Here is a 14,899-nt window from a genome sequence, read left to right on the forward strand (position 1 = left end):
GAGACAAACACTTAACCTACTGGAGAGACTGAAGACAAAACTGATGGCCAATACAAACATATATTCTCTCTATGGCACACTATCATTAAGTAATTTTAGCCTACAGATTATTCAGCGGGCGGCACGGTGGCGCAGTGGTAGCGCTGCTGCCTCGCAGTTAGGAGACCCGGGTTCGCTTCCCGGGTCCTCCCTGCGGAGTTTGCATGTTCTCCCCGTGTCTCGCGGGTTTCCTCCGGCGCCCGGTTCCTCCCACAATCCAAAGACATGCAGGTTAGGTGGATTGGCGATTCTAAATTGGCCCTAGTGTGTGTTTGTGTGTGTCCTGCGGTGGGTTGGCACCCTGCCCAGGATTGGTTCCTGCCTTGTGCCCTGTGTTGGCTGGGATTGGCTCCAGCAGACCCCCGTGACCCTGTATTCGGATTCAGCGGGTTAGAAAATGGATGGATGGATTATTCAGCAGAAGTGTGTCAAGAAGGCACTATTAGGGCCAACTCAGAAATTTTCTTTCCCTTTCTTTTTTGTAATTCTTGTTTGTGTGTGTGTTTGAGAGGGATAGTTGTTTCTTGAGTAGATTTCCCCATGGAGGCAGTAAATTTGTAATAAGAAATAATAGATAAATAACTTGTACTAAATAAATAAATATTTACTTTGTTATACTATATTTGCCACGTGTCTACCTAATTCTGAATGTTATCCATATTCTTTTGTGGGGATTTTCTGACTCTGAGCAACTGATAATCAAGTGTGTAAAATGTTATGTAAAAACTGCAATGTTAAAAAAGTTGCATTGTTTTTCTGTATTAAATTAATGTGTTCAATTAAAATATGTGAAAAAGATTGTGTATATTTTACATTTTTACAATGCCTGTACATTTCAGCAACAAGTTAAACGTTAAATTTATCTTACACAACTGTGGTTATATTTAAAACATTTTGAAGCAAATGGACTTCAACTGAATACCTCTCCCCTAGTATGTTCAGAAACTAATAAACTGGGTAATTTAAAACTGAAGCTCAAAAAAAGGTACAAACCAGCCAATAAATTAAGAGAATGATTGCAATGAAAACCTAAAGCTGTTGTAGTCTTTCAAAATCTGAATTGTCCAACCTTGTTTTAGAGTATACTTAAAGAAATATTCTGTATGGTATATAACAACGTAATTATTAAAAATATTAAAAAAAAATTATGTGAACAGTTGGAAATGTGTCTATTTTGATTAGTTAAATAAAAATAAAAACTGTGGGAAAGTAGCAACACTGGAATTTTATTTGGGAATTCAGTATAGAAGGTTTTCTCAGGATTAAAATTCATGAGCCACCTGATGCTTGGTATGTCGGCAGACTAAACAAATGATAATTATCCATTCCATAAACACAAAGCATTTGTAAGAGGTGATGTCTGGTATATTCTATATACAATATGCACACACAGAGGCATGTTCAGAAATATTGGCACCATTACAAATTTTTCAAAAAAAAAAGCACCAATTCTAGAAAATGGTTAGAATATAAAAATGGTTTGGTATTTACTTTTGGCTTGCAATGAAGCAACATAACAAAGTTCCAGAAAACTACCAAATGTTATTCTACATAGAAATCCTGAAGTGAACAAAACTATTTTTTCCTTTTAGAATTTGTAAAAAGTATTTGGGTTTCAAGCAGATGATTCTTCTCCAATTTGCAAATAAACTCACCTGTGATGTGTTACACATGTTCAAGTACTTTGAACTGAGAAAAGGTGTTTTGTCATTTTGTAATTTTGTGTCAAAGTGTACCACAATGAACATGGAGAAAGGAAGAAAATTAGAGAAATGAGACAGAAAATTATAATAAACCATGGATTATCTCCAGTCTAAACCATCAATCCAGAGATGTAGAAAATTCATTCATGATTATAGGAATCATTTTATTATAGTTATTCATTCCAAAGTTTGTGCTACCTGGGCATGGGAAAGGTGCTATATGAGTAAAATGTATTATTAATTTTACCAAGGGTGTCTAATTTTGTCATTGCAATTTTTTTCTGATCTGAAAAGAATTGTTAAGTTCTGAAAGGAATAACAAAGTTCTGTAAAGTTTATAGTTAGATACATAAACTGTGGAAACTAGGTTTTGTTGGCTTCAGACTCATTTTGTAGTACATTAACTTATTGCAGAGTAAGTTTATATAATGTGAGGTGCTTGCAAAGATGCCAATATTTTTGGCCTCAGCTTTATGCAAGTCTGTGTATATGTGCGTATATATGTATAGTACAAAGTATAGTAATAAAGTTAATTATTTTCTGAAAAATTTTTATATTATAAAAACTTAGCAAATGTTTGCAGAAAAGGTGATCATTACTATATGTTTTTAAAAAACTCTTGGCTATTGTTAATTTGAACTATTTGTTACATGCTGTATCATTAAATGCTATTATGCAAAGTGTAACATCAAGGAACATTTGTGTTCTTTCAAGACTTACATATAATCAAACAGCCTTGCCTTTGTATATTACATAAAATTTCAAAGTTAAGCATCCTTTGCTCTGCACGTCCATATTGGTAGTAACCAGGCCACATTCAAATATGTGATAGTGTGATGACTGACTTGTCATGTACTTATATGCATGTCAGGTTTGTGTTTTGAAAATGTGCAACATGATTCACAGATACTCTATATGATGCAAGTTAGCTGATCGGGAAACCTTAATGCTTTCATAGCTGAAATTCAGTCATTTTCTGTACTTAGAGAATGTATAAATTGTTAATTTTTACTACTAATGTTTTTCTGACTTTTTACAATTTTGTATTTTTAGCTGCTAGTGAAGGAGGTGCCAATGTCTTCACTGTTTCTTACTTTAAGACCAGTGCCTACTTAGCTCAGTCTCCACAGCTCTACAAACAGATGTGCATCTGTGCTGACTTTGAAAAAGTGTTCTGCATCGGGCCTGGTAAGAATTAATCTAACTTTTGTTTTGTTTCAATGTATAGTTTGCAAACTGTACATTGTGCATATGTGAAAGGTAAAATTGATAAAAGTTATTTCCATGCAAAAAAATGAAATATCCTCACATCTTTTAATTGCATATAGTTTATACTCGTGTTTTACTTCAGATAATTCCCTAGGCTGTTTCGGGTGTGATTTGTGAAACTTTTTGCCACCCACTACTTCTCTGCCTTGGTGTAGTTAATGTAGAAAGAAAGAAAAAAAAAAAAAAACAAAGACAAGCATCAGAATGCTTAGCTCATCAACTGAAGAAAATGTTTCACTGTCTCAGTGGTGGCCCCTAGTGGTATTTATTAATCGTATCTAGCAAAGGTTCATATATTGCTTTTTATTAATATTTATTTTCATAAGATTCCAATATTTTGATTTAATAATTTATGCAAGCTTAATATAGGCTTAGTCTTAGGTTGTTAAAATATTGTTAGCTGTACAAAATCAATTTATGCAAGTATACAAAGCCCTGGTGTTTAATCTTTTGCTTCAGTTTGTTTTTGAGCAAATTTTTCTTTCAGTATTATTATTTTGTTTAAAATTGTCTGACACATTTATGCAAAGCATCTTACAGCATATATACAGTAGTGTTCCATAGTTTTTTTTTTACATTTGGTGCACAAGCAGATTAAATTAATTGCACACTGGATCAAAGAGCAAGGCAGACAGGAATTTAAAGACCTTAGCCTTAGCCTCCACATTACACTTTAAACATGTTGTAAACCACCATACTTTTTATATTGTCTTATAATTTAATTTCTTATTTTTCTTTTATACAGTTTTCCGTGCAGAGGATTCAAACACACATCGTCATCTTACAGAATTTGTAGGCTTGGACATAGAGATGGCTTTTAATTATCATTATCATGAAGTTGTGGACCAGATTGCAGACACTATGGTGCAGATTTTCAAGGGTCTCAGAGACAAGTAGGAAACAGCTAACATGTCATTCACAAATGTTTAATGGAGGAATAAAAATATTACTAAAATAAGTATTTTTTAAATTTTGAAAGAAATCTTCACAAATTGACAAATAATGCTACAGTTTATTGAATTTGCTCTGTTGAATTACTTTGTGAAGTGTCTATATTTAAACTGTTCCATTTGATTTGTATGATTATCGTTGCTTACTGTGGTTTCTGTTTTGTGTCATTTTAAGTTTTAAAACAGAGATTGAAACAGTAAATAAACAGTATCCAAGTGAGCCATTCAAGTTCTTGGAACCCACTTTGAGGCTTGAATATAAAGAAGGTGTTGCCATGCTGAGGGAAGCTGGAATAGAGATGGGTGATGAGGAAGACCTAAGGTATCTACCATTATTGGCAATTAATCACTTTAATCAGTTAAACTTTACATTTGAACAGAATGTTTTTAAAAAGTCTGTCGCACAGTTTCATTTTCATCTTACAAACATTAACTTGAATATTCAGCTTTGATTTTAGTGATTTTGTAAAATACTTTAATTTTAATTTTTGACAAAATGTGTCTTGTTTTTGACAATGTAAATAATTCATTTTGGTTGTAATTGTATATTGATATAGTTGATACTAGATGTTATCAGAATTAACTCTGTATAGGCTTAATTGGGTTTACTTTCCTTGCTTTTGCAAAGTAGTAATACTGGCAGTTGTGGACTGTTACTTTAAATTAGTTTTAGTTGTGTAATATAAAAAATTATTCTGTTAATTCTAAGGTTTAGAAACAGACTTCAAATCTGTCTTCGTAAAAACCAGTCCAATCACTTCTGTGCCATTAACAGTGTGTTCTCAATGCTAATATGTAAAAGGGAGTTAGAATTACTTCATTTCCGTTTTTATTAGTTATTTGAAATATGCCATGTTTGTGTTAGCATGATAAATACATAAATGTCATTATTATGAAAAGCATTTTTGTTGATTAAATGTGAGACTTTTTTTTTTCTTTTAGCACTCCTAATGAAAAGCTACTGGGTCGCCTTGTGAAAGAAAAGGTAATGTACAGTAGTTTATTTAAAAGAGTGAGTCCGCTTTATGTCTTTGGTATGTTCAACTCTGAAATGTGACAATTTTCGATGCACTGCTCATACAGAGCTCTTTACTAAGGTTAGGAAATTTGATAAATGTTTTGAATCTGAACTTATTAATGTCAAATCACAGAAACTCAGAATATGCACATTTAATGTCTGTCTTCTTATTAGCAAATTCTGGTAAGTACTGTACTGGAAGGTCACATAGACCACAAAGTCTGTGTAATTTATTCCATATTTAGGCTGATGCAGGTGTGTGGCGGTTAAACATTTGGAGCTGGGGTTTAAGACGTGTACCATCTGTTCTCCTGCTTGGTATTGCTGTCTTTTTTTCTGTTTTTTGCCCACTCGCTGTTGGTGCACAGTCTCTTACTCATGCAGTGCATGGCAGGAGCAAAGAGAATGAAATAGCTTGATTCACCCTGCATCTATTTGTTTTTGATCATTTAAATTCACCTTGTAAGCAGTCTCTGATGTTTTTAACTCAAAGTGACAATTGGTGTTCTTATACAGCAACTAAGTTTAGAGAGACGGCCTGACCTAGGGCTGTAATATAATTTTTTCCCATTTTCATATGGTGGACTGCCCTGAGCTCAGAGGTGTGTTCAGAGCCTTTGAGATGGTCCTGGGCCCATCCCCAGATATATGCTTCTCAAGAATTATTTTCCCGCCTTGCTTGAGCACTGTTTTATCTTCACGTTGGAAACGTTACTATATTGTTGGATGTCAGAAAAGGGGAGATTTATCCTAAAAAAGTTAATCAGTAACATCTCATAACACCCATTCACACCTTCCTACACATGTGGAGACCATCAATAAATTGGGTGAGTTGTTAAAGTAATCATATCTGAACAAAAGGTAGCCTTATATTTACAAATGGGATACATGCTTTTTGAATCTCACAATTTATTTTAATTAAATTACTTAAAGGTTTTCAGTTTGTTTCTTTTGATTTGTCATGATGAACACGTTTTTGTAGAACAGCTGGAAAAAATCCTTACTTTTAAATATTGAAAGTTTAGAATCTAAGAACACTAAAATGTGAAAATAGTTTAGTGTTGAATACTTTTTCAAGAAACTGTATTTGGAAATGTGTACAGCACTCTGAGCTTATACGTGGAAGTACAGGGTGGGCCATTTATATGGATACACCTTAATAAAAATGGGAATGGTTGGTGATGTTAACTTCCTGTTTGTGGCACATTAGTATATGTGAGGGGGAAAACTTTTCAAGATGGGTGGTGACCATGGTGGCCATTTTGAAGTCGGCCATTTTGGATCCAACTTTTGTTTTTTCAATAGGAAGAGGGTCATGTGACACATCAAACTTATTGGGAATTTCACAAGAAAAACAATGGTGTGCTTGGTTTTAACATAACTTTATTCTTTCATGAGTTATTTACAAGTTTCTCTTTGTTTACAGCCATTGACATGTCGCAGAGGTTAACACGTGAGGAGCGGATAGAAATTGTGTTGATGTCTGGTGAATGCAGTAACCGGGTCATTGCAGCAGATTTCAATGCAAGACACCCTATGAGACCACCCATCTCCCATGCTACAGTTAGCAAACTGCTTGCTAAGTTTCGTGAAACTGGTTCAGTGTTGGATTTGCCAAAATGTGGACGCATGAAAACTGTCACTAATGAAGTAACATCAGTGGCTGTCCTAGCTTCATTCAGCAAGAGCCCACAGAGTAGCACTCGCCACATGTCACTGGAGAGTGGCATTAGTCGAACATCCCTTCGGCGGATATTAGCTACTCACAAATGGCACCCTTACAAACTCCAGCTACTGCAGCATCTCAACGAGGATGACCCAGATCGGCGCACTGAATTTGCAGAATGGGCAAAACAAAATTGGAACAGGACCCTCAGTTTACGAGAAGATTTTGTTCAGTGATGAGGCAAACTTTTATGTGAATGGTGAAGTTAACAAACAAAACCACCGCTATTGGTCTGACACTAACCCACATTGGATAGATCCCTCCAAGACTGTTGGAAAAAAAATTGATGGTATGGTGTGGTATATGGGGTACAAAGATAGTGGGGCCATTCTTCATCAATGGAAACCTCAAGGCCACTGGATATGCGAAATTGCTACATGATGATGTGTTTCCCTCTTTATGCACTGAAGCTGGCACGCTCCCTGAGTTTTTCCAGCAAGATGGTGCACCACCACATTATGGGTGTCAGGTCCGAGCATTCCTAGATGAACAGTTTCCTGGAAAGTGGATTGGTCGTGGGCCAGTTGAATGGCCCCCAAGGTCTCCCGATCTGACCCCCTTAGACTTTTATCTTTGGGGTCATCTGAAGGCAATTGTCTATGCTGTGAAGATACGAGATGTGCAGCACCTGAAACTACGGATACTGGAAGCCTGTGCTAGCATTTCTCCTGCGGTGTTGCTATCAGTGTGTGAAGAGTGGGAGAAGAGGGTTGCATTGACAATCCAACACAATGGGCAGCACATTGAACACATTTTATAAGTGGTCAGAAACTTGTAAATAACTCATGAAAGAATAAAGTTACGTTAAAACCAAGCACACCATTGTTTTTCTTGTGAAATTTCCAATAAGTTTGATGTGTCACATGGCCCTCTTCCTATTGAAAAAACAAAAGTTGGATCCAAAATGGCCGACTTCAAAATGGCCACCATGGTCACCACCCATCTTGAAAAGTTTTCCCCCTCACATATACTAATGTGCCACAAACAGGAAGTTAATATCACCAACCATTCCCATTTTATTAAGGTGTATCCATATAAATGGCCCACCCTGTATATTAAATTTTGCTTTTAAGTAAAAAGAAAATGCCTAATTAAACAGTTGTTGCTCTTTTTTGGTCTTAATATAACTGATTTGTGTAATATTAAGTTATATTTGATATGCATGTTCTCTGTCTTTTATGCCAGAGAATCTTTTACTTTAGGAATTGTCCAGTTTTGCAAAATAAAGTGAAATGCACATTTTAATGATAGATTATTCATGGAAATAAATAATTCTTTTCATTTTCAGTATGATACAGATTTCTACATTCTTGATAAGTATCCCCTGGCAGTGAGACCTTTTTACACTATGCCAGATCCCAGTAATGCTGTAAGTCCACATCCTTTTGCATGGCTTTTTTGTTTTTTTTACTTTCAGCTTCCTTCGTCTGAGTAACCTGCAGTATGTGTAATGTTTCAGAAATATTCTAATTCATATGACATGTTCATGAGAGGAGAAGAAATCCTGTCTGGAGCACAAAGAATCCACGATCCAGATCTTTTAACAGAAAGGGCTATTCATCACAATATTGGTAATTTTTTATGTTCTACAATTGTCAGTGGTTTTTAACCAGATAAATATAATTATAATTATCTAATAAGTTTGAGACCAATATTTTGCAATTCAGCATTTTATTTTTGAAGTGCTTATTGTCTATAATTCTTCACTGTCTGTGAATCATGAATCAATTTGTCATGAAGTTTGTTGCCCCATCCCATCTATGCCCATTGTTTCAATAGAGCAATTGGGTTTACTAGGCACTAGCATATTATTTCTTTGTTTTTCATGTGTCTTCTAAAGTGAGCTGTACTAAAACAGCTCAAAACTGGTCACATTACAAAGAGATTCATAGAGCAAATTGTGTCTTTTTGCCAAGTAAAGAAAAATAATGTGCAAATTAACTTGCCGTCTGACACTTTCAGATCTTGAGAAAATTAAAGCATACATCGACTCCTTTCGATATGGAGCTCCTCCCCATGCTGGTGGTGGAATAGGTAATGATTTTTAATATTTTATTTTGGTCATGCACGTGGTGTACTTCTTCATATTGTGAAACGGTTTTTTAGTGTGTGTTAGCCAATCTTAAAGATTAAATTGACAGTTTAAGAAATTCTGCTTCACTGATAACCAGTACAACAAATATTGTTTGCTTGTTTCATTGGGAATTAGACTGTGGCCTTGGGTCCTTCAAATCTAATAGGTTGTTTCTTTCAGGTTTGGAGCGTGTGACAATGCTGTATCTTGGACTTCACAATGTTCGCCAGACGTCCATGTTCCCTCGTGATCCAAAACGTTTGACTCCATAGAGAAGTGCACTAGTTTGATATTTTACAGTATTTATACAGTAAATACTTTTAACTACAGTCAAGCAAATCAAGTGCAAATAGACAAATTCTAAAAGAAAAACCTTAAAATGTTAATATACAATTCTACAGTGAACTAATCTAGATTGCAAAAGGAACCGCATATGTGTTAAATGTTTATAAGGATGAAAGTCTTTTTTAACACATGTATTTTTTATTTTTATCCATGTTTTCAAAATACAAAAGCTGACTGTTGTTTTTACACTTAGTAGGCAACCTAAAGCCTTTCATCAGCAGAGCATGGAAGTGATTAAAATTGGCATGAATGTGTGATTTACTGCAATAAAAATAAATGCTGCTATTTTGTGTTCCCTTCATTATTTTCAAAATACAGTAAACTTTTGCCAATATATTTTATATGATTTATAAAGAAAACATTGTCAGAATCAAATGTTAAGTTTTCCTTTTTATTATCATACTGTTTTATACAGTGTGTGTGTGTGTGTATGTACAGTGAGTATAGAAAAAGAATCACCCCCTTTGAAAATATTCATTTTGTTGCTTTACATTCTAAAATACACACAAAAATATTTTTTCAGCTTAATTTACATGATGCAACCTGTAACTTTCAAGTCAAAGATATAATAGCAAAAGTTCAGAGAAATAATAATAAATAAAAAAACAGGAATCACGGAAACTGATAAAGGATCACCCCTTCCCAATCCACCAACCCCAAATAATACCTGTAAACTCAGTCAGGTGTAAGTAATCGCTTCCTCCATTGTATACCAAGGTAATTAGCTTCCACCTATGATCTGTTTTAATCATTGTGATTAGTTTAGCATAAAAACAGCTATTTCTAGAGCATTCCAGTGCTTGGTACTGAAACTGAAACCAAACAATTCACTATGGATAGCAATGGACTCAGAAGATCGCAGGGATAAATCTGTGGACTGCCACAAGCAAGGGGATGGGTACAAAAAGATTGCAAAAGGTCTACCAATCCCTAGGAGCACAGTAAAGTTCATGATTAAGGAGGGGAAAGTATTTGGTACTACTAGGACCCTCCCTGGATCAGGCCAACCCCCCTCCCCCCAAACTTGATGGAAACTGGTCAGAGAGGCTACCAAGAGGCCAATGGCAACTTAGAAGGACTTACAGGACTTTATGGCAAAGAGTGGTCATTGTGTGCAGTGACGACAATATCACAAGCACTCCAAAAATGTGGCTTATATAGGAGGATTGCAAGAAAAAATCTATTCCTCAAGAAGCCACATTAAATTTTGTTTGACCTTAGCCAAAATGCAACTTGAAGATTCTGAGGCCAAGTAGAAAAAGGTGTTATGGTGAGATGAGACCAAAATTGAACTATTTGGCCTTAGCACCATGAACAGTACATCTGGTGGACAAGCCAATAAAGCTCACCATCCGAAATACACCATGCCTACAGTAAAATATGGAGGCTGTAGCATCTTGTTGTTGGGGTGTTTCTCTGCAGCAGAGACTGTAGCACTTGTAAGGGTAGAAAGGAAAATGGATGGGGCAAGATATCGTCAAATTCTTGAAGAAAACCTGCGCTCTCTGCCAGAAAGTTTAAAACACAGCAGAACTGACCACACAGTGCTTGAAAGAGAATAAAAGTGAATGTCCTTGTGAGGCCTAGTCAGAGCTCAGACCTAAACCCTATTGAAAATCTTGGGAATGATTTGCAGTTTGTAGTCCACTAACGGTCACCGTCCAATTTGACTGAGCTTGAACAGTTCTTTAAAAATTACTCATTCTAGATGTGCAAAGTTGGTAATGAAGTATCCCATCAGACTCTGTAATTAAAGCATAAGTGATTATTTATCAATTGAAACTTTATCAGTTTTATTGTTTATAATTATTTTTATGAACTGTTGCTTATCTACCTTTGATGTTAAAGGTTTCATTGAGTAAATAAAGCTGTGATTTCATTTCAGGCTGCAGAACAACAAAATGTGAATATTTTTTACAGGGGGAGATTCTCGTCTATAATGTGTGTGTGTACATACAAACACACACATAGTGGATTCAGAAAGTATTCAGATCCCATCATGTTTTACTCATTTTATGTTGCAGCTTTGTGCTAAAGTAATTTAAATTCATTTTTTTCCTCATCAAGCAACACTTAATACTTAAGAATGATAAAACAGAAACAGAATTTTATTTATTATTTTTTTTTTTAATTTATGAGAAAAAAAAACTTGGAAAAAGCACATTGACACAAGTATTTCAGCCCTTTGCTATGGCACTTGAAATTTGGCTCAGGCGCATCTGTTGACCATCATTGACATTTTTCTGTACCTTGTTTGGAGTCTACCTGTGGTCATTTCAACTGATTGGTCATGATTACGAAAGGCACACATCTGTGTGTAGAAGGGCCGCCAGCTGAAAATGTTGTGGCCCCCGGCTGGGGCTGGAGCCCGGCTGGGACGCCCAGGAGGACGTGAGGAGGGCTTGTGCCTCCTCCAGACCGTGAGGGGGCGTCCATCCTGGTTCTGTTGGGAGCCACGGGTCGAGGGCATGGAAGCCCTACCCTGTAGGGGCCCGTGGTCACCGCCAGGCGGCGCCCCGATGCCGGTTTACCCCGTGTGGTCTTTGGCCGGGGATGGAGCCCGGCTGGGACGCCTTGGAGGACCAGAGGAGGGCATGTGCCTTCTCCAGACGGAGTGGGGGCGTCCATCCTGGTTATGCAGGGGGCCTCGGGTACAGGGCTTGGAAGCCCAGCCCTGTAGGGACCCGTGGCCACCGCCAGGCGACGCCCAGTGCCTGTTTATCCCGGGAGCCCGGCACTTCCGCCACACCAGGAAGTGCCGGGGGGAAGACGACCGGGGAGACACGGACGGCTTCCGAGTGCGCAGCCGGCACTTCCGTCACACAGGGGTGTGGCCATCGCTAAGTGCCGGGAAGCAGCTGGAACCCGTCCGGGTTCCCATAAAAGGGGCCGCCTCCCTCCAGTCAGCGGTGGAAGTCGGGAGGCAGTATTGACGGAGCTGGGGAGAGGACTGGAGGTGGCCAGGAAGGCAAAAGGACTGTGTGGCCTGGACTTGGGGGAATCGGTGCTGAAGGCACTGGGGTTTGTGTGAGTGCACGTAAATATAGTGTAAATAAACAGTGTGTGGTGGAACTATGTTGTCCGTCTGTCTGTGCCGGGGCCAGCGTTCACAATGTGCATCAAAGCAAAAACCAAGCCATTCGGTTACAGGAATTCCCTGCACAGCTTAGAGACAGATCTGATAGATAGATACTTTATAAATCCTAAGGGGAAATTCACATAATCCAGCAGCAGTTTGCTGATACAAAAAAAAAAAAAAATTTTATTAAATAGTAATAAAAATGAAAAAAAAAAAATAAAATAAATAAAAAAGCAGACAATAAGACAATTAGCATTTACTCCCCCGGGTGGAATTGAAGAGTCGCATAGTGTGGGGGAGGAACGATCTCCTCAGTCTGTCAGTGGAGCAGGAGAGTGACAACAGTCTATCACTGAAGCTACTCCTCTGCCTGGAGATGACACTGTTCAGTTGATGCTGTGTATTCTTCATGATTGACAGGAGTTTGCTTAGTGCCCGTCGCTCTGCCACAGATGTTAAACTGTCCAACTTTACTCCTACAATAGAGCCTGCCTTCTTAACAAGTTTGTCCAGGCGTGCGGCGTCTTTCATCGTTATGCTGCCTCCCCAGCACACCACCACATAGAAGAGGGCACTCGCTACAACCGTCTGGTAGAACATCTGCAGCATCTTATTGCAGATGTTGAAGGATGCCAACCTTCTGAGAAGGCTATAAGTAATTTTTCAGCATTGAAGGTTCCCAAGAACACAGCTGATTTCATAATTCTTAAATAAAAGAAGATTGGAACAACCGTGACTTTTCCTAACCTGGCCACTCTGCCAACCTAAGCAATTGTGAGAAAAGCGCCATGGGGAGAGAGGTAACTAAGAACCCAATGGTAACTCTTGCTGAGCTCCAGGGAACCTCTGTGGAGCGGGGTAAACTTTCAAAAGGGCAACTCTCACTGCAACACTCCACCAATCTTGGCTTTGTGACAGGGTGGCCAGACTGAAGTCTCTCCTCAGTAAAAATGACACATGGAATCCCACTTCGGGTTTGCAAAAAGGCTGTGAGAAACAAGATTCTGTGCTCTGATGATACCAAGATTAGCATCATGTTTGATACCACTCCATCGATGAAACACAGTGGAGGCAGCATCATGTTATTTTTCAGCTGCAGTAACTCTGTGACTAAGCAGGGTTGAGAGAAAACTAAATGCTGCAAAGTACAGAAGCATCCCTAGTGAAAACTGAGCTGAAGGTTCGCCTTCCAACATGACCGTGAAGTAAAGATGACACAGGAGTGGCTTAGGGACAACTCTGTGAATGTGCTTGAGTGGCCCAACCAGGGCCTGGACTCAAATCCAATCAAACATCTCCAGAGAGAACTGAAAGTAGCTGCCCACCAACGGCCTCCATGCAACCTCACTGAGCTTGAGATGATCTTCAGAGAAGAATGGCAGAAAATCCCAAATCAAAAGTGCAGGAAGCTGCTTGTATCATATCCAAGAAGACTTCAGGCTGTAATCGCTGCCAAAACTGCTTCCACAAAGTGCTGAATCAAAGGTTCAAATACATGTGTCAATGTGACATTTCAGTTTTTATTTTTAATTAATTTGGAAAATTTCTAAAATCCAGTTTTCACTTTGCCATTCTGAGTGTTGCTTGAGGAGGAAAAAAAGAAGAGCAAAATGTGTAAAAAGTAAAGTGGTCTGAGTACTTTCTGAATCCACGGTGTGTATGTCTGTATATACAGTGGCATGTAAACGTTTGGGCCTCCTTGCTTAAAATGTCTGTTACTATGAATAGTTAAGCGAGCAGAAGATGAACTGATCACCAAAAGGCATACAGTTAAAGATGACACATTTCTTTTCAGCATTTTATGCAGGATTAGTGTATTGTTTTTGTTTTTCATAGTTGTGCACTGAAAACTAGGAAAGAAGCATCATGCAAAAGTTTGGGCACCTCAAGATATTTGAGGTCTCAGACCTAAAATAGCTGCCTAGCACTCTGAAAAGTAAAGTAAAATGATTGATGCTCACAAAGCAGGAGAAAACTACAAGCAGATAGCAAAGTGCTTTTAAGTAGCAGTTTCCTCAGCTCGTAATGTTAAGAAAAGGCAGTTAACAGGAACAGTGGAGGACAGGTTGAGTTCAGAAGACCAAGAAAACTTTATGAAAGAACTGCTTGTTGGATTGCTACAAAGGCAAATAAAAAACCCCTTATGACTGCAAAAGACCTTCAGGAACATTTAGCAGACTCTGGAGTGTTGGTGCACTGTTCTGCTGTGCAGCAACAGCAGAACACACATGACCTTCATGGTAGAGACAGCAGAAGAAAACTGTTCCTGCATCCTAGCCACAAAATTCAATGCTTGAAGTTTGCAAATGAGCATCTAAACAAGCCTGATTCATTTTCAAATCAAGTCCTCTGGACTGATGAAGTCAAAATAGAAATTTTTGGTCACACTGTGCAAAGGTATGTTTGAAGATAGAAGGAGAACAAATTCCAGGAAAAGGACACGTATCTAAGCAATGGGGGTGGATCGATCATACTTTGGACTTGTGTTGTTGTGGCACAAAGAACATGTCATTGGTAGAGGGAAGAATAGATTCAAATAAACACCAGCAAATTCTGGAAGCAACCATCACACCATCTGTAAAAAAAAAAAAATAGAACTTAAGAAGAAAGTGGGGCCTGCAACAAGATGAATGATCTGTAACACACCTTAAAATTTACAATGGAATACCTGAAGAGGCGCAAGCAGACAGTTATGC

At 37.9% G+C, this 14,899-nt stretch overlaps 1 protein-coding gene across 1 annotated transcript in view; it reads left to right on the plus strand.

Annotated features, from left to right (window-relative positions):
- dars1 (aspartyl-tRNA synthetase 1) overlaps positions 1–9,409 on the plus strand; it is a 62,553-nt gene extending 53,144 nt beyond the window's left edge. The window contains exons 11-18 of the mRNA XM_039757383.1: positions 2,796–2,930; positions 3,757–3,904; positions 4,137–4,283; positions 4,904–4,946; positions 7,994–8,074; positions 8,165–8,276; positions 8,668–8,739; positions 8,960–9,409. Coding sequence (XP_039613317.1) covers positions 2,796–2,930; positions 3,757–3,904; positions 4,137–4,283; positions 4,904–4,946; positions 7,994–8,074; positions 8,165–8,276; positions 8,668–8,739; positions 8,960–9,051 — 830 coding nt within the window. The 3' untranslated portion in view covers positions 9,052–9,409. The remainder of the gene's footprint in view (positions 1–2,795; positions 2,931–3,756; positions 3,905–4,136; positions 4,284–4,903; positions 4,947–7,993; positions 8,075–8,164; positions 8,277–8,667; positions 8,740–8,959) is intronic.
- The last annotated feature ends 5,490 nt before the right edge of the window (positions 9,410–14,899 follow it).

This window comes from Polypterus senegalus, chromosome 6 (genome assembly GCF_016835505.1).
Source record: "Polypterus senegalus isolate Bchr_013 chromosome 6, ASM1683550v1, whole genome shotgun sequence".
Classification (NCBI taxonomy): Eukaryota; Metazoa; Chordata; class Cladistia; order Polypteriformes; family Polypteridae; genus Polypterus; species Polypterus senegalus.